At 50.0% G+C, this 24,734-nt stretch overlaps 1 protein-coding gene across 1 annotated transcript; it reads left to right on the top strand.

The window, feature by feature from the left end:
• Nucleotides 1-5,264: 5,264 nt before the first annotated feature.
• LOC122363501 (vacuolar protein sorting-associated protein 4-like) lies at nucleotides 5,265-23,147 on the top strand. The gene is made up of 11 exons (XM_043332840.1): nucleotides 5,265-5,395; nucleotides 5,617-5,629; nucleotides 6,492-6,630; nucleotides 7,536-7,641; nucleotides 10,536-10,589; nucleotides 11,492-11,647; nucleotides 14,595-14,748; nucleotides 15,899-16,192; nucleotides 17,331-17,524; nucleotides 20,052-20,125; nucleotides 22,659-23,147. The coding sequence occupies exons 1-11, from the start codon at nucleotides 5,353-5,355 to the stop codon at nucleotides 22,791-22,793; spliced, it is 1,362 nt and encodes a 453-aa protein (XP_043188775.1). The 5' UTR covers nucleotides 5,265-5,352; the 3' UTR covers nucleotides 22,794-23,147.
• The last annotated feature ends 1,587 nt before the right edge of the window (nucleotides 23,148-24,734 follow it).

Genomic DNA, 24,734 nt, shown 5'->3' on the forward strand with positions numbered 1-24,734 from the left:
TTGCGCGAGCTGACGTAATGTGATGACGTCATACTGCTGACGTAAGGGATAATTCTGGCGCACGATTGCCGCAATATTGTTTTACGTCATCAACTAAATGTTCGAAGTTTACGTCCAAATTTTCCTTAATACCAACTTTTTTTACATACATCATATTAAAAAAATATATATTGAAAATAAATATACTATCATGACTGCATAAACTCTTACTTTTAAAGGCTCATACGTCACTTAATGCCGCGGCCAAGGTCGCGGCAATCGTGCGCCGGAACTGCCCATCACGTCAACAGTATGGCGTCATGACATGACGTCAGCTCGCGAAACGTGATAGCAGCGTGCTGCTATCACCGGTGAAACAGGGCCCTGAATGGAGCGAGAGACGCGAGTGACCGGTCGCCGGGCAAGGAGCGCCGGAGGGGTAGGGCGGAGCTTAGCGCTGACGTCATTGCGTGGCTCCGCCCCATGAGCGCGTAGCCTCTACCCAAAGAGCAGATTCGCTCCGTGAAATTTAACATTACCAGTGAATGAGAAGTACCTTTCATAATCGTTTGGCGTCAAAATACCTTAGTAATAAAAGTTTCGGCAGGTTCTAAAACACACATTGCCAGAATATTGTCAACGAGAGTTAACGCATTTAAAAATTATCGCAAAAAAGTGGGGTCTCAAGGGGTTTGACGTCCATAGTAATGTAGGTATAAGGTAAGATGCCCGACGCCCGTCCCCGGGGCGTCTTCATAAGCGTAACTTTATATCTCTTTGTGGGTGCTCAAGCACCCCCAATCCTGAGCTCAGCACCCCCTGCCTTCTTAAAGCACCCCCAGCCTCCTCAAAACATTCCCAGCTGACTCAAGGCCCTCAATAATCAGAATGTCCATCTCCTACTTCCTAGTACCGTAATGAGCCCAGTGAATCATGCAAATACTATGCTTACTCAATTCAGTGACTAAGAGAATATACATTGAATAAATCACCACAAATTAAGATGCATGACATTTGTGTTAACATTACATCTGATATTATCAGGGGCCCGGGAACGATTTTCAAGTTGGGGGGGGGGGGGGGGCGAGCCTAAAATACCTGACATGATGCATATGAAACAGTGGCATAGCTAGGGGTCTAAGGGGACACGTACCCCCTCCCCCCCCATCGAGTTCAAAGGGAGCCTCGGGTCCGAGAGGCCCTGCGGCGCCATTTGACCGCTGATGGTTAACGATGGCTATATTTCTACTCAGAAGGGCCCCGTGGGGCTCGTTAGAGCACCTCATGGGCCCTAAATAGCCATACTAAGGTCTCCATAAGGGCCCCACGCCGACTTCTGAGGGCCTCTCGCGGCTTTTAAGGACACCTCGGTGGTCTCCAAAGGCCCGTTAAGCCTGAAACAGACTCTTTCCGCAGTCAGGAAATCGCATGCGAGAGCCTATTCAAATACATGGAAGCACGCTCGCATCAATCGCACGCACCTCCCGCGAGCGGTTGATGCGAGAGGAATTACAATGTATTTGAATAGGCTCTCGCATGCGATTTCCTGAACGCAGAAAGAGTCTGCTTCAGCCTTTACTGGCCTCTGAGAGGTCTTACCGGCCTAGAGGGGACAGTTCTAGGGGCATTTCCCACCTGTGATAGTCCCACACTTATTTTTCTGAGGGCCCCATAACGGCAACTGTGGGGCCCTCGTCGGCGCCTATGAGGGCCCACACCGGTGTCTCTGAGGGTTTCACACCCCCAACTCCGAGTGCCTACACCAGTGCCTATTAAAGCCCTATATCGGCGGCTCTGAGGACCCACCCAACACCTGTGCATCTAAAGGCCACCCACTGATGACTTGAGGGCCCCACAACGGTGACCCTGAGGGCCCTACAGGCGTCTGACAGTACCATGCCGGTCTCTTAGGACCCCGCAGGACTTCTTCTGCCGGCCTAAGCCCTAAGGACCCCTTGCCGGTCACTGAGACCCCCCTGCCGACTTGTAGAGAGTTCGCGTCAGCAGCTCTAAAGGCCCCACACCCGTCTGTAACGGCTCTACACCAGCGTCTATGAGGGCCCGGAGCAACGCCTGTAAGGACCCTCATCGGCGCCTCTGAGAGAATCACACTAGCACCTCTGATCGCCCACACCGGCACCTGCATGGCGGCCCCACACCGGTGCCTCCCTTACCGGCGGCTCTGAGGGCCCTACGCCAGTTATTCTGAGGGTGCCACCGATAACTGAAGGCACCACACAAGCCCTTAGTGTAGCTGAGCTTTAATCCCATACCGGCCCTCCGAGGGCGCCACGTCAGTGCACTCATTGCCCCACATCCCTCCCTCACACCCGGAGCGGGTAAACTGTGTTATACTGTTATACCTATAGCAACGATTTCACCACCGTTGTACGTTATGTATTTCTCAAAGTTGACTCAAAATGGTCTAGTACAAAATCCTGCCTGCCAAACTTATGGCCAAGGTCAGGCCCAAACACGTTTTGGGCAATCAGTCTCAGTCCATGACTCCATTCTTCGACAACTATACGGTGCAAGGCCGATACTGTAGAAACTTGCAATTTGCACCCTTGATCTGACCTAAGACCTTGACCTTGACCTCAAACTTTAAATTAAGTACATGTTTTTACTTATTCGTGATAAGATCTTTCGATTGGCGTTTGAATTTTCCAAATCGGACCATTAGTTCGGGAGATAACAGGGGGTAAAATTTATCCCCCCCCAGCCCCACGCGTTCGGCTGGAGACCCCAGCCCCGCGCGGGTTAATGCATTGGGTGAGCCAAAATTGTTTTACAGTGGCGCTATTAAAACAAGCTCTCGAACCGATTTAACATCATTTCTTGCATGATGCCTGATGGCTACAGTAAAAAAGAACAGCTAAAAAAACTACAAAAACTATGGCATGCCTTTCTGAAAGCTATTGAGCACCCCCAATGATTTTTGGAAAACTACACCCATGGGCGTCTTACCCACCCCGTGGGGCAAGGCACCCTTTTGCAAGACTTCTTAAGGGGGCGTCTTACCTCACTCTCCTCTATATTGTACCTGATCGTACCACCTACTATGCATTTCAGACCCCATGAGACCCTACTTTTCGGCGATAATTTCTTCAATTTTTGTCCAATTAGCTTGAAATTTTGGCAAACGATATTTCAGCTCAAGCGCCAATTTTTGTCAATATGGTCTCTTAACAAAATATCAAAATTTAGAGCACTTGTCGTTGGCTCGTAATGCTAATCAGTTTTTGCACCCGGATAGAGGCTCGCTCGCTACCGCACCGGATTGGATAGGAGCGCTGGCCAATCACGTTGCGCCGGGCCCAACTAAACTCCGCCCACTGGCCGTGACCGGGATGGGTCTATGCCGCTTCAGTCGGTGTCAGCACCGCGGAGAGGTCGGAGCGGGACCACATACTGGAGACAAGTGGAAGCTGGCAAAGTTGTTTCGGGACGAAAGCCAAAAAAATTATCTGTTTGAGGGCATTTGGTATCCTCTTCACCTTATTTTGGTATTTAAACATCGAACCAGCTCAGGATATTCAGAATGATCAAAATCAAGGTAGGATCTATTGGAACGGAACCGGCCCTATGAAGGAAAGAGGGATAGACTCTTGGACTCTGAACATTTATTTAAGCCGGAGTTGCACCTATCTCATCGTCAGGTTGGGTCAGGTCACTACCCGATTACCTATAAGATCATGTGTAAGCCTGTGCTTAACCCAAAAATATTGATATATTTGGCAGTGCCAATAAATGTTTCTGAGGAAGGCGCAGAAAGCAACATAGTAGGATGAAGAGTCTCGGGCACGGCCGATTGCCTGGGGCATTGCTCCAGCGAAACGACCGTATTCGTGATTCGTGAAGCGGTGCGGGGTGCCGGGTGGGGCAGAAGCGTAATGTGTCGTATGGTAGAAATGGCCTTTATCGCGGTATCATGTGTGTGTTATATTGTTAAGACGTGCACAAAAAGAAATAGCAATGTGGCAGGCGGACATTGGGCACTACACGAGAACGATCATCAATAAACTCGTATCTTTTTTGTAAAACTTAAGTAACAGTAGGTATGTCCTCAATGGTGAGTAAACTATCTCTAGGCTTTTACATTTCATGTTTGCATTTCAACACACAAGCTCTGGGGGCAAAGTTAGTCTGGCGACCTCCTCAACCTAAGTCGATGATCAAATGGATTAGTCCTGAAGGTGTTCAATGCTTAGTTGCACCGGGATGATATAAATCGATCACGCCGGCATACATTCCTAATCAAATTTCATATATCAAACACATAAATTGCATCATGTTAATGGTGATTCTGTTTTGCAATTTTGACGTAGTCTGACGCGATAGGTACATCATCTTACGCAATCATTTGAAATCAACAGCGTCTTTTATACGCGTTTTTCACAAGCCCCGAATCTTGTGTGGAAATATATTTTTTTGTGACTGAACAAGGTGTACGTACATTTGTGATAGATACAATTAGTCGAGGGCTTCAGCTGGTGCGTTACTTATGCGCGCTATTTAGCTCATTCGATGAAATTACGGCTGCAACGCCAACTGCACGGCAGCTACGGTCCATGCGAGCCGCCCCGGTGCGACAGCTACTGCCCCGCCCGCTCCACGCAGTCGACTGACCGGCCAAGGTCACTACCCCGTCCGCCGGGAGGGCGGACGTCACGTGTTTGTGACGTCACACCTACGCACGGATAGCCTCTACTCCACTGACGGATTTACGGAGCCGATTTTAACATTACGAGGCAACGACAAGTACCCTAAAATTTGATATTTTGTTAAGAGACCATATTGGCGAAAATTGGCGCTTGAGCTGAAATGTGCATTGTGAAAATTTGAAGCAAATTGGACAAATATTGAACAAATTATCGCCAAAAATTAGGGTCTCATGGGGTCTGAAATGCATAGTAATTACACTGATGTGCTTACTCTGACTTACACTAACACGATAACATTGTGGTAGGCCAAGCCTATGTTATGTAAAAAGGGGTAGGCCCTGTATTTCGCCGCCCACAATGTTGAGCATATTCAATGTGCGATACAATTTGAGGCTCCTTATTGACGACGAATAAAACCCATGGCTTTTAATAATCGAGTAATGTTTAAAAAACTTATTACTGTTTTAAGCTGGTATTTATCAATAAATTATAATTTTTGGAAAAATAAAACATATTTTAGTTTCATTTTAAAGCTATTTATATGCATATTAACTTTCAAAAATAAACAACAATTTTCTGCTTCATTCAATAAACTGTTGTTTTTGTTACTGGTTCAAGGCCACGTAGGCTCGCGGCTTGCTGCTGCAGCGCTGCTGTGTTGCAAATATTCCAGCTAAATGCATTTTTTACCGAATAATAGTTGAATTTAATGGCTGAAAAGGATCGCTCAAGATCTGAGTACGATTACCAAGGTGGGTTTTAATTCAAAAGTGGGCTCATGCAATACCTAATATTGGCTATCTACCTGTGCTGGCTCGAAGCTGCAGTCCAGTGTTTGAATGGCCCATGCTTACGATTTTATGTTTTAGATACTCTTAGTGATGTTTTGGCAGATCCGCAAGCGTACGTAAATTGTAAAAGACTACTGCCTCCTCGGTGCCTTTGTCACATTTCGTTTCTTGTCTTTTTTCAGAGGCGCTGGCCTGGTGAGTCCGGCGGCGGGTGTGGCGCGACCACTTCAACTTCGAGCGCTTCACATCGCAGCCATTGGTCCCTACGATTGTCATTCGGTCCCGGCCTATCGACCTTCCAAAACCTCCCATCCATACAAACACTCAAATTTTCCACCGCGCCGATCTGTACACTTCTTACACCTTTTTACACCCAATTTAGGCGGCAGTGCACACATTTCAGCAATAGTGCAGGTGCTTTCGACAGTACGGCATAGTCTGCCTAGTGCCTATGGTGAATTGTCGAAATAGGGGTAGGGGTAGGGGGTAGTGGCATTGGTAGTGGTAGTGGTAGAAGTGTGGCACAGGCTGATCCAATGTGACAGAAGGTGACCTATGTGACCTGGCCTGACCGAAGGTGACCTGACCTGAGTCATGGTGTCCAAAAATGAGCCCCTTGACCCGACTTGACCCCGTATCACCTAAATTTTACCCATCAAAGCCCTCAGAGCAGTCCTCAAGCTCAAAATTTCTCCTCTTCACATTTCCGCTAATATCTCTGTTTCTAGACGACACATCGATATGAATCGAACAGCATTCGAAAGAAAATTGGCTGGTGCCGCATTTTATGACCACGTCGCGAAACAAGTGGCGCAGCCGCTGGTTTAAGTCTATTGAGACAGTTCCCACTGGAGCAGCCGGTTTACCTTTCAGCATTGATTGCGACGATTTTCTTTTAGCGTTTTTCTTCAGCCTCTCGTGTTTAATTTGTGGATTAATGGATCTATGTCAAAGCCCCCCTACCACGTCAAACATGGAGAGTGAGCCTGTACTGTTCAGTGCACACCTACACGCCCGTACCGAATGTTTTCATTTTGTGTGCGCCTGCGCTCTGCAGCCTGGAGTGTATCCAGCAGCTGGTCGGGGACGGTTCAGACGTGGCCCGCCTCGACCCATTGCTGATGACGTCATTCTATGAGCGGCTGACCACCAACCTGGCCCGGCTGAGGGCCGCCGAACAGCATCCTCCGTTCAGGGTGAGTCGGTGCAGAGCTCCCAGCGGCACTCCTTCTCTCTTTCAGCATGGGACAGCTCAGAGAGCTGCGACCGCCGAAACTGCAACTCAGGGTGAACTGAGATGAGATAGTTCAAAGAACCCCGAAACGAAACGGCCAGATTTGGGATGAGGCGGTGAATACAATCCAACGGGCCCCGGAGAGCATGCCTCACTTGTGGAATGACTGACAGCCGCGCAGCGCAGAGGCGCGAGACTGATTAAAAGCAGTCCCAGATCTAAGCGAACTCTGGAGGTTTCTAATCACAGTGGGACAATGCCGGGCGGAGACTGCGTGTGAGGCTGTGGCACGGTCTCTCTGCGCTCCGAGCTGACCGGCGGCCGACAGCGACACCTGCCGCTCCCGGTGGAGCGACAGACCGGCGCAGCGGCCGACCGTCGGCTCCGGTACACGCGGCAACCGGCGGGAGCGGCTCGGCGCCGAGAGGCTGATGTGCTTCGCGTTCTGTAATTTTCTTCTCTCTTTTTCTGTCATGTTTTTTTTTGCGCAGATTCTTTATTCTAACACTGATCGCCTTTTAAAGCATGAATCAAACAGGATCCCATCATGGTGCGGGTCCCGTTATCACCTGTCCATAGGAGTCCCCGGTGTCTTTCGCCTGATGCACGCACATCCCTATGGGATACAGGCGTAGGTGGGCCCGTGGCTGTTCCATATGATGAGCCACCAAATCTCTAAAAATTCAAGCAATTTTTGGAAGACGAAGGTAGGACATCTAATCCTTTACGGAAAAAGGAGCGATTGTTACCGTATCAGTGTATCGTGTCATTACGTTATTGTCACTGTGCCAACGTGTACATATGTGTTGTGTCGACGGGTCTGGTCAGTTTGTCGTTTGCGCTGATGCCGCCGTCGCTCGGTGGCAGGAGAGCCTGCAGGCGCTGTTGGACGAGTGTCAGCACCAGCAGGCCAAGATCCTGCGCATCTGCAGGAGGCCGCCGCCCGCCAAGGCCGCCAGCGCCGCCAGAAAAGGTAAGTGTCGGGCACCATGACTCTGGGCACGCACTTTGTGTGTAGTGTTGGCTTCGAATTAGATCTCACGCTGCCTCCTATGAGCCTCCGTTTGATTATTATTATATAGGTGCTCTGATTAGTATGACCAATCAAACAAGCTATTTTGGCCAAACAGCGATTACACACTCAGGTCGAAATAACAGTAGGCGCAGCGTGGGCGTGCTGGTCGTCTGGGCCTAACTGCACTGTTATTACTAATTTCAGGTGTAGGTATGTAGGTGGGCTGTAATAAGGCAGGCTCATGCTGATTTGGGCAATTAGAGGTAAGTTTGTATCCTGACCTAATTGGTGCTAATTTATTGGCGAGATGTGTTACCCAGGTATATTACATGTAGAGTGATTGATGAAGCCAGTGAATGTGTGTCGTGGCGTGGGGCTACAAGCGTCAAACGGTATGCACTTCATTAGTCATTTAAGTCATTCGACACTGGTGGTGTTAGCCTAATCAGGAACGCTCTCAGATGTTAGTAAGGTGGTCTTTTCTGATATTTTACTTTTGAAAGTTTGTGGCAATCTGTGATGATGCCATTGAGTGCAGTTTTGGTAAGATTGTTCTTACATTCAAACATTTTTTCATTAAATGTGCCGTATATTTGTTTTTATGTCAACGATTCATAAGATTGGTATTAATATGAAATACGTTTAGCGGGTTGCAATTTGTGCCAGGAGCGTCGAGCGCCGGTCTACGGTCCTAATAGATAATAAAAGGATGCGAATACCTGCTCTCAACCAACACTCGAGCAGAAGTATCTGCCATCATTTCACGCGAAAAGTTGTTTTGTTCGTCGCCAAAATATTCTCCTGACGCTAATTCCATTGGAGTGATATTTGTATTTTCAGCTGGGAATCAGTGGTTCATACAGCACTAGTTGTGACAGTTTTCCGAACTCGGTGTCAAAGTGTGATCCTCCCCAGCGATGTCCAAGTTGCGGCCGATCTGCGACGCGCCTCTGACGTATGTGGGCCTATATATCGTGTTACTGTTGGCCGCGGGCGGCGGTCCTGGGGTGCCGGAGCCGTCAAATCACGCCGGCTGGGGCCGGTCAGTGGCGTCCGCTGCGGCTGGGTGCTCCCCCGGGCTTCATGGAACCGGTCACGGCATGCTATTGGGCGGTGGCCACCCGTGACTCTATTCGAACCGACTGCGACAACTGGGTGGCATGAGCGGCCGCAGCGGCCGCGGGCTGTCAGGGCGGGTTAATGACGACTCACTGCGGGCGGGCGCCGCGGGGAAACACCCCGAGAAGTCGGTGACACGGCCCTGGTGGTTGGATGGTCACAGTGCTGAGCTTTTCCGAACGATATTTGACAGTCATTTTACACTTCAATTGCTGAGGCTTGGGTCATGGGTGTACGAGCTGTGATTGCTGTAATTATGCGTTAAAGTGTGTTATTTTGTTAATGTTGCATAGCTGTTTTTTATTGTTTGAATTATGCTTTTGGTACTAAGAGTCGCGGCACCATCGAAGTGAGCAACTTATCAATTAACCCGCGCCCCGGTGGCGGTCTCAGCCAACTTCGCCCTAGTGGGGGTGGGGGTGGGGGCATATGTTACCACCCACCTCTAACTCAAAAACTAAGAGGGGGCTAGAAAGACGCGGTAAAAAGCAGTCGATAGCTCTAAATGCGTACGTTTGAAACTATTCCAGTCATTTTTCATCTTGGAGCAATATTGGGGTCACTGGAGGTCATCAAAGGTCAAAATTTGCCAAATGTCATTATATTTTTCAGAAAACATGCTTTTATCTCAGGAACTATGATAGCTAGAAAAACGCATGGAAAAGCAATCGATAGCTTGTGAACTCTTCTTTCGATAAGGTCATCATCAAAATTGACCTCAGGTCAACGGTTTAGCCTCCAGAGGGCAAAAACTCCAAAAATAGCTGTTTTTTTTCGCAAAGTGTTTTTCGACAATAACTTTTGTCTAGAAAAAGCCACGACATTTATATTGCCAGAATCGTGTTCCTCTCGACGAAACGCGTCGAATGAACTATAATTTGACCTTGAAAGGTCAACTTGAAAATTTGACCTCAGGTCAAGGTCATGGCCTGACCGGAAAAGGTCATGGTGCATATCATTCGATGCGTCTCAACAAGACAAACACAATGAAGCCATCCCCAGCGTCCTATCTCTTTCCAATCGAAAGTTATTGGCAAAAAGCTGTTTGTAGTCTCAAATGATCTTGGATGACCTTTCTAGAGGCTATCAGCAAAAAAGACACCTTGGTCGTCACGGGTGATCCAAATCATTGTGATTCTGAAATATTTGGACTTTTCCTATGCGTACACACGGATCTAGAGGCATTTTCATTTTTCTCCGTTGACTTATAATGGTAAGGTCACGCCACTGACCTGACCTTAGGTCACGGATCATATAAAAAATCCGGGATATACAAATTGTAGGCGCCCATAACATCATGCAATCCACCAAGTTTAAAACCTCTCTGACAAACACTGCAGGCTGGACATGATTGCAAACTTTTTTATGCCTGGTCAGTTAACTTGACCTGGTGAAATGACCTGACATGACCTGGGGTCAAAAATTTCACACATTGTCCAAAATTGATGTACAAAAAGCTATGCCAGGCGGCCGCCGCCGCGGTTTTTTATTTATACGCTAAAAACGCGACAGGGTGGTAACATATGCATATAACATATATGGTAACATATAACATTCGCCCCCCACTGGGGCGAAGGTTAATATTTCATCATTTAGGGATAGACGAGACGACGTGACCACGCACGAACACGCAGAACACCTTTCAAACATGTGTGAGTGTGACCTCACTTCGAAGGCATGCTACCTACTGTTACCCAGAACGCGTCTCTGACGTGTCCTGGCCGTTGTTACAGAGGCCAGCCTTCCGGAGACAGCGAGCCGCACCCCACCCGTCCCGTCGGCAGTCGGTGAGTGCCTAGCTGACAGAATCACGTGCGGGGTGTTCGTTACGAACCGACATGGGTCTGAAACAACCCGATCGCGGAGCTTCGCTCTCAGATACACACATGACACATAAAGCGTCATGACACATAAAGCGTCATGACACGTTTTGAGTTTTGACGAGGATTTCTTTCCTTCGTTCATTCGCCTAAAGCGAAACTATTTGTTGAACTGTGCAGTAGTAGAAATGCGATGTTTCAATTACCGTCTTGACTTAGGCTGTTTTTGTCTGATCAGGTAACACAAAGTTTTGTGAGTTGTTATTCGTTGAAACTATAAAAAATGTCAGGCATCGATACATCGGCTATCACTTATAGAATTGCATCACATTTAAAGTTCAGTTTACTGTTGACTTTGCAATACATTTCGTGGGTCTTGGGTGGCCTGTTCGAATTATGGGCCAGAAGTTTGTCACATTACATCAGATCTCCGTCTACCAAGTCTGACCATGTTTGTCTATAAAACAAGTTTTATAGGGCCAATCTGCCATTGAATGGTGTTTTCAATTACAATGGCAGCCATTCATAGCAGTTCAAAAACACAGATTTCCCGAGTTTGCTGTGATTTCTGGCGGAAATATTTGGTTAGAAATCATTCAGATTCATGGCGCGCCAAGACGAAAAAGCGAGTTTAGTGTTGCAAATATAGTTTGAATGTTATTTTGTGTCGCAGAATGTGGTTTAGACGAGTCCACACCTCGAATTAGTTCTCGTTCTATTCGAATTAGTTCTCGTTCTGTGGCTCGTTCTCGTTCTAAACGTGCCAAAAGTCTCACTACTCTGTCCAGCTGAACTGTCCACTGTCCCGCTGACCCGTCTGTCCCGTGTCCCGCTGACTCCACATCCCCATGTCCCCTCCCGTCCGGCAGACGCGGCGGTGCGGGACGGCGGCGGCGACCGGCGGCCGCTGACGGCGCCCCACCGCTCCCGGCTCCGCTTCTCCGACGTGGCCGGTCTGGAAGAGGCCAAGGCGTCGCTGGCAGAGGCGGTCATCATGCCCGTCCAGTTCCCGCATCTATTCACAGGTGGGAGACATCCGATACCGTGACAGCCGCGCGGGTGACGAGACGTCGGCGGCGGGCGGGCCGGGTGTCGTGTCGGTAGGAACTCAGACGCTGACTGTCGGTCGAGAGGGGGGGGGGGGGGCAGGATCGGATATCAGACACTGCTCTATCGCGTGCCGGGGACAGCGTCGCAGACTGCTACGGCGACAAAACTACGCACAATTTGCTCCACCCGTGTCGGACCACGCGCGTAGTAAAACGTCAACGTCACTCGTGGTCGTAAGGTGGCCCGCTTACGTCACTTGTCGCATGCATTGCCTTGTGCCGTATTGTCCTACTACTTGGCCTCACTGCGTAGTACTCACGGGGACTGTATTGACAGTATAATTGCTGCTCATATGCCTACAAATGTTTTCATATTTAACGTAGGCCACGTCTATCGTGACAAACTAGACTTTCCCAAATAACTACGTCCCCTAACTGACGTCACGGCAATGAAGACTGGTGCATGAGGGACAACTTGGTGACAAAGCGACCACCACCAGACGCCCGAAAAGTTGCGGCTGCGGGTTTCCGGAGTGCTGACCGTGGCCGCAGCCTGCAGGGACGGGGGGAGGGTCTGGCGCCCGGCCGGCGCCCAGCCTCCTCTGTCTGGCCCGGTTTTTACCGTGGCCCGGGCGACGGCCGCTCCGTCGCGGTTCGGCCCAGTCCCGCCCGAAATAGACGGCAAACTTTTCTGTCCGCCGCGCCCATGTAAGGCCCATTTGCGTCATGTGTACCCGACAGCGTCACTGAAGGCAGAAGTAAGGCCCACTTTTGGTTTGGGCGATAAATTTTGACACTGTTAAACTTGTTAACTAAAACTAAAATTACTTGTTAAAGGGACCCTCCCACCTTCAAAAAAGTTTATGAATTGGCATGAAAGTGATGTCGCTCGGTTCAGAAAGAGCGAAAACGAATATCTACCAAATTTCACCGAAAAATATTCACCGGTTTTCAAAATATTAGACTTTTACTTTTGTTTACTTTTTTGGGATCTCCGCTGTTTCTAGCGACTTTATTTTAGAAGTGCGGCGTTTGCGGCAGATGTTGCGCGCAAATAGCATATACCACCGCGTGCTACAAAACGTTTTAGTCAAACATTCAAAAATCGTTAGATATTTGCGCTGACGTCACACATTCAGAGGGGTATTCCTAAGCATTAGCCCCTCTGAATCAAAATGCTGCAATTTTGAAATTCAATATTTCCGATTTAAGGCATTTCTCGATGTTGTGAGTGCCGAAACCGGTAATTGTGAGCCAGGGACCCCATTTTGGCTATCTCAACTCAAATCTAATGTTAAGGTGGGAGGGTCCCTTTAACTAAAACTTGTTAAACTAAAATTGTGACACTGTAAGATAAGTGTCATCGCTGCCACAGTGTGTCAGTTACTTTTATTCAAACTCAGTGTGATTACTTCCGTCAAACTGCGTGAGCATTTCCAAAACCAGTAATGGATGTTTGGTATAAATTTTGTGTCATGATTTTGTGTTCCTGTTTTCATTAACTGGGCCACGGGACGGGGAAGAACGAATGAAATGGTCTGAACGTTTTTCGTTGTCTCTTGCTGAAGTAACTTTACAAGCGTCTGCTTTTCGGTACCTACCGCCTAAGTTCATTGATTTTGACTATCTCATATCACGGAACTTTCAGTTTTTCACTTAAGCATAATTGTTAATGGAGATGCACTTCGGTGGCAGCTTGTGCTTATTAGATAAAAAAATCCGCGATCGTTACTCCCTTATACTTTTATGTTGCGTTGATATTAATGATGAAAGTCGTGGTTAATAATGAAAGTCGCGTGGGAGTTTTGAACGCACTTGTTGTTGGTTGCGGCCGCTTGCGGATGTATTCAGATGCGTACAGCAAAGATGCATTAATTTAATGGTCGGCCTATCTTTGGTCCCTCCATCAATCATCTGTCCTGTAATGGCTCCGGCCGACAAACTCCGTCCTCGTGGAGCTTCATCACCGGCCTGCCACACAGCTTTGGCCACAAATGGACCGTTTTTGTGTCAGTAAACATCCCAGACGAATAGATTGCATCAGCCTCAGCTGATAATGATGCAGCAACAAAACATATAGTGGGTGACTGCTGTCCATGTCCAGAGGAAATGGCGCAATCAGTCATCCGATGTCGTTGACGAAAAATTCGATCCTCATCATTTATAATGGTCCCTGTTATCAACTCATTTGGCCTGTAAAAAGTATGCCTTGTAATGGTATCGATTTGATATAATGTTTGTCCGAGGTCCTGTATTATGAAATTAACATTACACTTTACAGTGTTATTTTTTTTACTTTGAACGCGTTTCCATTTTGTAAAAAAAAAAAATCGGACCGAATTTCATACCGAAAAGTTGAATTTGACAATATTCCAGTTGCTATTGCCGAGGTGTCTGGTCAGATGTGTTGCATGGTCCAAAGACTTTGGGCACTGCTGCTTATTCTGACCGTGCCTTGTACTGCATACCATCGTTCTGTTATGTGTGCAGAAGATACCGTGTCATGCACGGAGGGGGGGGGGGGGGGGGGGAGCGTCCTCGTGGACCAGGGTACGCCTCTGTGTGCAAATTTGTACGGACTGTACCATATATTAGCAGGGGGAGGGGGCGGGGGGCGTCGGCCGTGGACTCGGATGCTGCTGTGTTTGTGCAGTTGTACAGGCCGTTCCGTATACCGTATACCTTCGTTCTGTGGTGTGTGCACTGAGTTAGTCCAGTTAACACTAGACAGTATCGTGTCTTGTACCGTAGGGTACCGAGGGCCGTGGACCCGGGAGTCTTGCTTTGTCTGCACGGATCGTTCCGTGTGCCGTACCGCTCGTACCGTATGTACCGTACCGTCACCGTGTATTACAGGTGGCCACCGGCCGTGGACCCGGGTGTTGCTGTGTGTTACTATGCGGGCCGTCACCGTGTATTACAGGTGGCCGCCGGCCGTGGACCCGGGTGTTGCTCTACGGGCCGCCCGGCACCGGCAAGTCGCGCCTGGCGGCGGCCGTGGCCGGCGAGGCGGGCGCCGAGCTGTTCCCCGTGTCCGCCGCCGACCTGCTCTCGTCCTATGTCGGCGAGACTGAAAAGTGAGTTCGCGGGGCTACTCCCCATCGCTGTCATCCAGAACGGTCGGGAGGGCAGGAGCTGGTGCCGACGACGCCGTATTCGTATGAGACCCGAGAGATACACGCCGTCCTATCTTAGATAATTGATATACCTACGGAGATATGATAAATATGTCGAGAGATCCCTAATCATTATTCGCGTTGCTGCTCAGCTCTGTTCGTATAAAATGTCCTAGGCTAGGATTTGCACCTCAGTGAACCGGACCATAACATAAGCTCTAGCATCCTTTGGAAACCAAAGCCTTAATCGTTGGGTCCCACACACTTCCGCGCGGCCACTGCATGTCGAATGGCGAAGGCTGACTCCGGCCCGCCCTGCGATGAGGAATAGGTATTACCGAAGTGGGTCATGGCATTCTGTTGGTGATTGGACCCGTAAATTGAAGTTTAAGGTTCGCTCCGCACGAGCACGTGCGATGGGCGCGCACGATTGAGGGTGTGGGATTTCATACCGGCAGGGAATCGGAGAAACCAATGAAGCAATAAAAATGCAATCCGGTACGCCACCTCGTCTAACAAATCACCCCAGCCGCAGACATTTCAGAGCGATAGCTTCGGACTGCGCTCATGAGGAAACTGAAACAGGCGTGCCTTTGATTAATTTGACAAATTAGCCTCAACATTACCGATACCAATGGTGACTATTATCATCTTAATGAAACAAACTTATTGCGAAGGAACGTAATTTTGAAATATTTTAAAGTAAAACGAAACGAACACGCAGCAGAATTAACTCACGGTTTCCAGCACGAGCGCCTGTCACCATTGCGATTTTACCCATTTATAACATTGCATAATACCTATATTATCAATCGGCGCAGCGGTAGGCATCAGGTCATAGTGATCTGCCATACTCGTTTGTTACATCACAGGCGAATATTACCTAACTCTGACTGGCTTCCCGAATGTATGCTCTAATTTTCTGGATATTAGGTAAAGGTAAAATTTATTTTTCCTTCTTAGAAGAAACCAATAAGTGTTCGCTTCTTGATACGAAATCGAGGTGGTGATCTTCAGTGTCTTCAGCATGCTCGCAGTCTTGTTCAATATCGCTCCCCACAATTCCCATTCCCCCCCTCACCGTCTCACCCCGCCCGCCCGTCTCGTGCAGGGCCATGTCGGACCTGTTTGCCCGCGCCGCCTCTCGCCAGCCGGCAGGCCGGGCCGTTCTGTTCGTCGACGAACTGGACGGCCTGTGTCGCGTCCGCTCGGGCCGCGAGGAGGAGCACACCCGCCGGCTGAAGACGCACCTGCTGCAGCTGATGGACGGCCTGCTGTCCGGCGGAGGCGGCGGAGGCGCGGCGGCCACCACCTTCCTGTTGGCGGCCACCAACTGCCCCTGGGACCTGGACCCGGCCTTCCTGCGCCGCTTCCAGAGGCGCGTCTACGTGCCGCTGCCCGACAGGTTAGTCGTAGTGCTAGCTGACCTGCAGGGGGTCCTGCTCATGTCCTGTGTGTCCTGTACATGTTACAGCTGCGTATATGCTGCCGCGGATGTAGGAATTTATTTTCTAATGCATTTTAGCAGTGCCTATCCCAGCACCTTCTGCCCATTTTACTGCCGGTCCTGTCCGGTCGTTCCTCCCATAGCGCTGGTGGCGGCCACATACCGTCGTCGCCGGCGCCGGAACCGAACCCAGTCAGTTCAGTTCGACAGAGTGGCGACACAGCGGCGCGACGGCGCGCGTCTGTGACGCAGACGCCCGTCCCCTGCACTGGCGTCACCAGCGGTGACGTCGACGCCAACTTTTCACTGAACTCCGAATCGCCACTGGTCCGTGCCAGCCAGCCAAGTTGCCGCGTGCTCCATGACGAGACGCGTGGTCGGCCGGGGCTGCCGGGCTTCTGTTCTAGTTGAGCCCAATGGCGTGTCCTGTTAGCATTGCCGGACTGAATTTCATCGGACGTCGCGACATTTCCCTTATGCAACATGCTCGCAGAGATCGTTGTGCGTCGTTATGTCGCCGGGAGTGGGACGGGTATTGTTTCTAGTTACTGGTCGTTGGTGGTGCACATTTCAGTGGTGCAAATTTCAGTCCACGGAACTGGTGGGCGCGAGTGTGGCGAGTAGATAACATGTCTGAACGAGGGCCTTTTGGGTTTTGTCAGGGAATCTGGTGCCTGACGTAACCTGTACCCGACAACGGAAGCTCACTTTTATAGTGAATCACGATCTGGGGGCTAAAAGACGACAGGGTGGGCATATTTTTGTTTTCGCCCACGAGCATTGTCTAAATACAAGGGATAATTTCAAATAAATAAGTAATCCATTCTGTTGTCGAAGAAATCATACAAGTTCTTCATATCAATTCAACAGCCTTACGAATGTTAATCAGTCCCCTTCCCTCCTTTGCACACGCGCCGCTTTCATCGTCATTCTCCTGGCTGGATGCGTTCATTTGGCATGAGTCACACTATATGTAGTCAGACTAGACTGTAGTAAATGCATACCGTACCTATTAGGCCGGTGTGTCCATCTGTTTATGAGTACGGCTGATGTCACTGATGTGCAATACTCGTATGCACCGTGCGTGTGTCGCCAGGGCGGCGCAGCGGCGTCTGATCGAGCTGCACCTGGGCGGCACGGCCACCAGTCTCTCGGAGCTCGACTGGCAGCAGCTGCTGGCCGGCACCGACGGCCTCTCCGGCTCCGACCTGGCAGAGCTCACCCAGCACGCGCTCTACCAGCCGCTGCGCGAGCTCGAGACGGCCACCAGCTGGCGACGACTCGGAGACGGTGCGTCCGACCAGCGGCTTCCACGCCTTTCATTTTCCAATACCACTTCCCACATTTGTACCTATAGCTACAGAGTTTGTATGCAGAGTTTCATCCAGCTTTGTTCCACGACACGTGCATACGCACAATATTCAAAGATGAAATCGTTAAAGCTGCTCCTCTTGCCTATGGGAGGTGCTAACGGATCCGGTAAGTGACATGCTTGTTAGCCGCAGTACGTGATCGACTGACTGCTGGGTAGCTAATCGGGTGGACAAAACGCCGCCAAATGGCGTCAGAGATGGTTCGACTAGCTCTTTCATGAGACTAAGGATAATCTGATCACGCGAATAGTGATGGCCGTAATGGGTCAGTACCATTCATAAGTCATGAGGTCAGCGATGGGTCAGTTTGCCAACCGTGTAATATGGAATCGTCTCGACGGTAGGCAGGCACGATCATCTTCCATTTATTGATGGCTATCAGATTTTCATGCTTGATAATGGGCTGAAAATGTTAAATGCTGACTTATGGTTTTAATGCCGCTGACTGAATGAATTGAATTGCAACCATCCGACGCAGTTTGGAAAACATTTGTTAGTTTCGACCAGTTGCAGATACCATTTGTCGAATGATAGCGAAAGCAAATGATGGAGGCATCAGCAGAATGATTATTCATCTGAATGGACATAACGACTGTCTGCATCCCTTTCAGTCGGCTACAGACATACCGCGCCGACAGATGTTCTTACTGCGCCGTGAGTATGAACACACGTCTTAGACGCCCAGTTTCGGTCCCCACCCCGGTCAGCTGATATCAGAGTCGGGCCTGGGGAACTGCCGGTGATGTGGCTCGATCGAGCCTAAGGGCTGACTCATACCGACCCGCTGCAGTCAGCGTTAGTCCGGGTCTGTCCCAATGTGTAACCGGACTAACGGTAATGCTAGAATCGGTAATGTAAGATGCCCCCACCCGAGGGAAGAGCAAGAGTAACGACCGCCGATTTGAATGGCTAGCACAAAGGCGTACAAAACACAATGGCCGGCTACATACACTGATGAAAAAGTGACATTCAGCTTTCCAGCGTTTCTAGCTGGTTAATGACCTTGACCATGACCTCTCTGTAAATTATTCGCTCGCCGTATTACATATCAGAGTCGGTGAATGGTTGGAACGTCCGGAGATCTACTTCAGCTTCCGCTTTAAAGCACAGCGCAGAAGACTTATAATGGTATGTTTCATTCACCGATTTATCATGGTCGCTGTAAGATGAACAACGGCACGCTTCACAGTTACAGGCTTAAAACCTTCCTCTGCTAATGTTCCGTTTCACCATAAATAGCGCGCATTAAGTTTGAACAGACACTCCTAAGGGCGGGCGAACTATCTTTATCGGAGCCTGCCATCCGTGCGTATTTAATGTATATGCTGAGCAGCACAGGGACACACTGTCGGACACACTGCTATTCAATGTTACTCATGTAGATTTCTTTGAAGAAGCCACGGCTTTCTGTTGCGATTTGTCGGTTGTCCGGAGCTGGTGGCGGCTGTTGAGTGACATTCCTACGATTATTCTCCGTGATTGTTCTCCCATGCTGATGTTGGAGTGATAGCTGTGGTCCAGCTGTTATCCAGGTATCCATTACAAATATTGTTCTCCTTCTGTTGTCTGGTTCTTGGCCGGCTGTCGTCGGCCGGAGGAGCGGGCGGTGCGTCCGTCTCAGTTTCCGGGGGTGACGGCGCTAATGGCCGTGCTGACGCCCCCGGCCGCTCCTCTAACGACACGGGACACTCACACCATCAGTTATAGCCACCCGCTCCAGTCTGCGGCCCTTCTCTGAGCCGTGAGCCGGCCCTGCAGACGGGCCGAGCTCTCACTGACGGAGGAGCGGTGCCATTAGAGAGGAGACGCGACCCACTCTGAAACGGGCCCGCGCCGCCGGCCGTGAGACGGGTGCTCCAAATAAAACGGAACCACTCTATGTCGGAGAGGTTCGGGTGATGCAACAAACAATTTGTTTGGTAAAAGTGTTTGTTCGGCACATGGTGATTGAATCATGAAATGACATGTCAACATTCTGCTCACCGCCCTGTCATAAAACATGTTTATCTGGGAATAGGTCTGCCCTCGCGGACCAATCTCGTAAAATGCCATTGGCGTTGACTGGTCGGGACGATTTCAGCTGTCCAGTGCGACAGCCGCGCCGGGGCGGCTGGGTCGCCGGCGACATCTCCGTCCCTTGCTCCCGCGGGGGCCACCGACTGCCATCTCTCCCGCAAACGATTGCGCCGCTATCTGGCCTAATTCGAAAATTGCTTCTGAATAAACGGACAGGGCCTATGTCCGACGTCCGATTTCGCAGTGCCCACTGGGAAGGGTTGTTATAGATAACCAGAGATGGATATACCACACTTAACTGCATCGAAACCGCTGGACAGCAATTGCTGGATAGTGGATATCCCCTTCTGTGCATTTTTCTGGTATAACGACTAGCCAATGAGCTGAATCACCGATGCTGAATGCTGCTGCCTTTGCGTGCGTTACAGGCCAGTTTATGGTGTGCGAGCCGAGTCACCCGGACGCGTTCACCTGCTCTGTGTCCGACATACCCTTCCACGCGGTGAGTACGCGTTAATGCTGTGTATAATTGCATGAACAAGGCATATTTGTGTTCCTAAATATTTTTATAATGCACTTATACCTATGCATACATGTACTTACATCCCAGCCCGGCCCGACCGACGCTTCCTAATGCCGTCTGAATAGGTGGTTGAATGTTGCAAAGGCCGCTGACGGCCTATGCAAATACGAGCGATTGTCACTGTCGCCGTGCCGTAAAGCTGGTTTATGTGGTCTTATTGGTATCATCAAACCCGAAACGTCCGCGTGGTCGGGCCGTTGCCGCGTGCATTCACGGTCGGTCATGTCAATCTTAGAGTGGCCCCGATCGGGACGGTTCCATTGAGAGCCCTCGTCTCATTGACTCGCTCGTATATATCGATAACCTTCTGGGACGATCATCACTGATGGTCCGTGTCTCCGGGTGTCAGCTGGCTCTTCCTGACCGGGGATAGAACATGGGGCTTGGGCCTGGGACTCGGGAACGAGCCCTTCATGAGTCCCTGGTGGTGCCGCACGAGATGGGGACCCCTTATACTCGACCCAAGGGGTCTCTGGCGGGACCACAGGGGACGTGCGATCGCCCAGTGATTGGTGACGGAACTCAATCAACTTAAATGCTATTTAAACACCGGAAGCAGCATACATTTACCGGTAACTAACTGATCTTTCGCAACTATATTTGGTACGTATTCAGGTCGGATATTGTTCATGCTATTTAGTCTATTAGTAGGTAAACTGTCATGATAGCGCGTACTTATCGAGTCCGCTGATCCGTCGGCTGTAGCCAGGGGCGGTGACACCCGACACTGTGGGTATCGTCTCTCCCGGATCCCGGTACAGCCGTGTCTGCCGTCCCACAGAGCTGGCCAGACGCACATTGCATAACCGCTGAATGCCGCGTATGTATGAGGCTCAGCGACAGGAGAGCCTCTGATGGCAGTGTGTGAGACACCGGGAGACGCGCTACGGGAAATGAGACGCAGCGCTAAACGGGTGTGTTTGCTGCCGCCAAAGGCTTTCTACAAATTCGGTTTACCCGGGGAACACTGCAATGTGCTCACCCGAGCCAGGCACATTGTGATAAGGTTAGCATATTCTTTCTATATTCACAGGCTTTATGTAACTTACGACCCTTTTGAAAACGATGTGAACTTTTTTTTTTTAGAAAAGAGTCATTGGGAGCTATGACGACTCACCGAAAAAGGCGCAACTGGGCTGAATATGGGCTGTCATGACTGACATCAAGTTTTAGAACGTCGTATGTCGAAATGACCTTTCTCTGTAAAAGAAGCGCTGGAACGTTGGTGTGGCGTCGATTTTTATTCTTTCATGTACTACACAGAAGCTCTGACATGTTACATCAGTCATTTTCATGGTCAAAAAGCCAACCCTGACCGTGGTCAAGCCAGTGAGAGAACAGTGCAGCGCGAGCAAGGGGGTGGGGGCGCTGTCGTTTTCGAGCTATGCGGCGCAGCATAACGTCAGGGGTAAACCACTCGTGCCATCTAGGGGCAGGACTTGTAAGCTTTGAGACCGAACCTGCCTGGCTGAAGCGTTAGTCGTGACTCATACGGCATACCAGTACATATCTGAAGCTTTTGCAAATAGCTGCTTCCGGCCCTACACTAACACTAACCAATCTAATTAAGTCTTTAGGAAAACGATGTGATTTATGTACACAGCTACCTACGCCCCTGCGTTTGATGTTCGTTGAAATATTACGAAATGCTGAACTAATACGAACTAACAATACTTACCTATAGACTGGTGAGCTGGTGCAAACTGGTGAACCGGTTCGATGCGTCTTTGCATAGCTAGATATCTCCAAATGCACGTAAATGAGCTATTCTTTGTAGACTGCTTCGAATTCTAATTAAGTTCAACTCAGCAGCCGACTCGGTAGCCATGATCTGCCCATAACGTGATCACTGATTATCTCTTGCATGGACCTACGATTTACATGGGTGCAAACATTCAATCCAAGTTACATAGACTAGTATACTCGCTATCCGATGTCTGATGCGAACATAAGATTACAAACATATCAATCGGCCCGTCACTCGTTGTGTTCGCCGCACGCCATAGACCGTGTCAATGTGTCATTGCCTGGTGCATCATACCGACCGGCGTACTGCAGGGAAATTCAGGTCACAACCATTTGCGCATTGTCTGGATTCTAGCGAATGCTATATAGAACTGTCTGAGCGGCCGAGCCAAGTTCCATTGGGGGCTGAGAAATTCGGAACTCTTCAGTGAAATGGCGACCCGAAAGTTATCGACGACAATGCTTTACCGATAACTACATTGCAATGGATTTGGGAACGTATTGTTGCATTGCTGGAACGGGGTCATTTGGGAGGCTCGTTATACATGAATCCCCCGCTGATAATTGACCAAATCAGATGTGATCAAATGACTGTCTCGTTGATACCTGGTTTACCAACGCACATTTTCAATGATGCGACTCCGTTTGTGTATTTCCTAGACCCTAGTCCATCACAGTCCTCGCTCACTCCGTATTTGTTTGACAGGTGGTGGCGCGCGACTTGCAGCTCTCGGATTTCCTGGGTGCCCTGCGCACCACGGGCCCCTCGGTCAGCCAGGAGATGCTCCGGAGGTACGAGGAGTTCAGCAAGGGCCGCGGCAGTGCCACCTCACTGGGATAGGGCGGCGACTTCGACCGACTGCATCCCCAGCACGGACACAGGACGGCTTGGTGAGTTAACCCCAAGCCATGGTGGACGGCAGAGGCTTGCTCGCCTCACAGGGAACACTGCAGATGCCTGGTCTTTGTGAGAGGCGTGTTCATCTGTCGTCGACTGGATGGTGCTCATTCGGCGAGTCCTCTCCGGGTCGGTCGGGCGGCCGGCCTCTCAGATGAACCCTGCAGACTAGACAATGGAACTGTCCGCGTATCGGCCGACGCGATGTGTTTGTTGGCATTTGAGATGGTGGTCGCGCGCCGTAATATACTGCCGCCGGGCAGTTTTTCACTGGGAACGGCTCGGGGCGGATGCGGACCGACTTTATGGGGCGGGCGGCAGCGGTCGGGTGGGCGGTGAGGGCGGGGGCGGGGGCGGGGGCGGCAGCGTGGGCGGCGGCCGCCCGCCGCGGTCCGGAGCACCAAACAAAGTGGCTGTCCCATTACGGCCGGGACGACGATTTGGGAGATAGGGAGAGTCGGGACGGGACCCGAGATCAGAGGTCGGAGGTCGGGAAGGGACCCGAGATGTCAGTGTTGGGAGCCAGAGCTGCTGGAGACAAGTACTCGTAGCGTTGAAACGAAATTTGCGATGAGTTGCCATCACATTCAAAAATGGCTTGGGCTAGACCTCAAAACTCGCACATTGAGACGCTAATTAAGGCATATGGAAGATAAAGAGGTTGGCTTGGTAACCACTTTTAAAAGGCACTATGTAGTTCAACATCAACAGGCGCCAGGGACGAGACCCAAAGTATCGCAAAGGGGTCGGCACTGTATGTAGAGCTCGAGGCGAGCTGTTGGGTTGTACCGGGGCGGGCTGCTATGCTGAAGTAGACTGATGGTTGCAAGGCTCTCCGGGCAGTAAGGGGGATGAACTATTGCATCAGCCCAGCGGGCCGAGCGGTCGTTTTTGCCGTGTGAACGCCCCTGCATGGCGCCCGACGCCGGATATGACGCCAGCAGCCCTCAGAGCGCCGTCCGGGCGGACTGTGAACACCCAACGCCCGGACGGCCCAGCAGACATCCCCGCCCGGTCGGTCTACAGGGTGGGGCAGCATAATCGGGAATAAATATCAAACGGGATTATTTGGTCATGAATTTAAAAATATAGCTCCAAGCACTATTTTAACAACATCCCATCAATCGGTCACCTTTTACCTATCCCTCATCCTATTTGACCGCCCTTCGCGTCGATGACCTTCTCAAGGCGGGTCCAAAAGCACGCGCATGCACGTGCAACCTCCTGCTTGTCCATGATCGCCCATCAGCTTCGTACCTTGCACTGAAGACCGTTTTTACTGATGATAAGTTGTTCATTAAACTTCTACCAAAAAACGCTCCATATAAAGAATTTGGTCGGATTTAAATCGGCGGAGTTGAAGGACCAGAAGTTTTTGGTTCATCTCAGGTGGAGGTGCCCTACACAATAACATGTCGTCCTCACTGCAGTACCAGCACGGACAGAGTCCTCGTAAGACGTGATCTGGACCGTCAGTGATCCTCTCTTCCGACGACTCCACGTGAGTCTGCCAGAGTGTGGATGTATTTACCAGAGGTGCTCGTTTTATCCGGGCTCGATGAAGTAGGGTGCACCACGTGCACCTCCCTTGAAGACCACCCATAGGTCCATCACCTCAACAGGATGTTTACTTTGCATGACCGCTGCAATATTCTCGATACAATCCCCTATATGGCATGCCATTCTTTTTTATCGTATTCTAGTCGGTGATAAGATTTTTGGTCGCTGAAGTTTTGAACATTGTTTCTTTTTAATATGCTCAAGAGCTTCTTCCTTATATTCAAGTGAGTCATCTTGTATGTCCTCTGCTAAGAGTTATTTTACGACGATTACGTTAACTTTTTGTCCTAAGTATCCCCACACAATCCTTATCGTCCGTGATAA

The sequence above is a fragment of the Amphibalanus amphitrite genome, unplaced genomic scaffold (assembly GCF_019059575.1).
Source record: "Amphibalanus amphitrite isolate SeventyFive unplaced genomic scaffold, NRLGWU_Aamphi_draft 000624F_arrow, whole genome shotgun sequence".
Classification (NCBI taxonomy): Eukaryota; Metazoa; Arthropoda; class Thecostraca; order Balanomorpha; family Balanidae; genus Amphibalanus; species Amphibalanus amphitrite.

Coding starts and splice junctions, on each gene's coding strand:
- LOC122363501 (XM_043332840.1), top strand. CDS start 5,353: ATGGCTGAAAAGGATCGCTCAAGATCTGAGTACGATTACCAAG. Junction 11,648..14,594: donor GTTCCCGCATCTATTCACAG/GTGGGAGACATC, acceptor CGTGTATTACAG/GTGGCCGCCGGCCGTGGACC. Junction 17,525..20,051: donor CTGGCGACGACTCGGAGACG/GTGCGTCCGACC, acceptor CGTGCGTTACAG/GCCAGTTTATGGTGTGCGAG.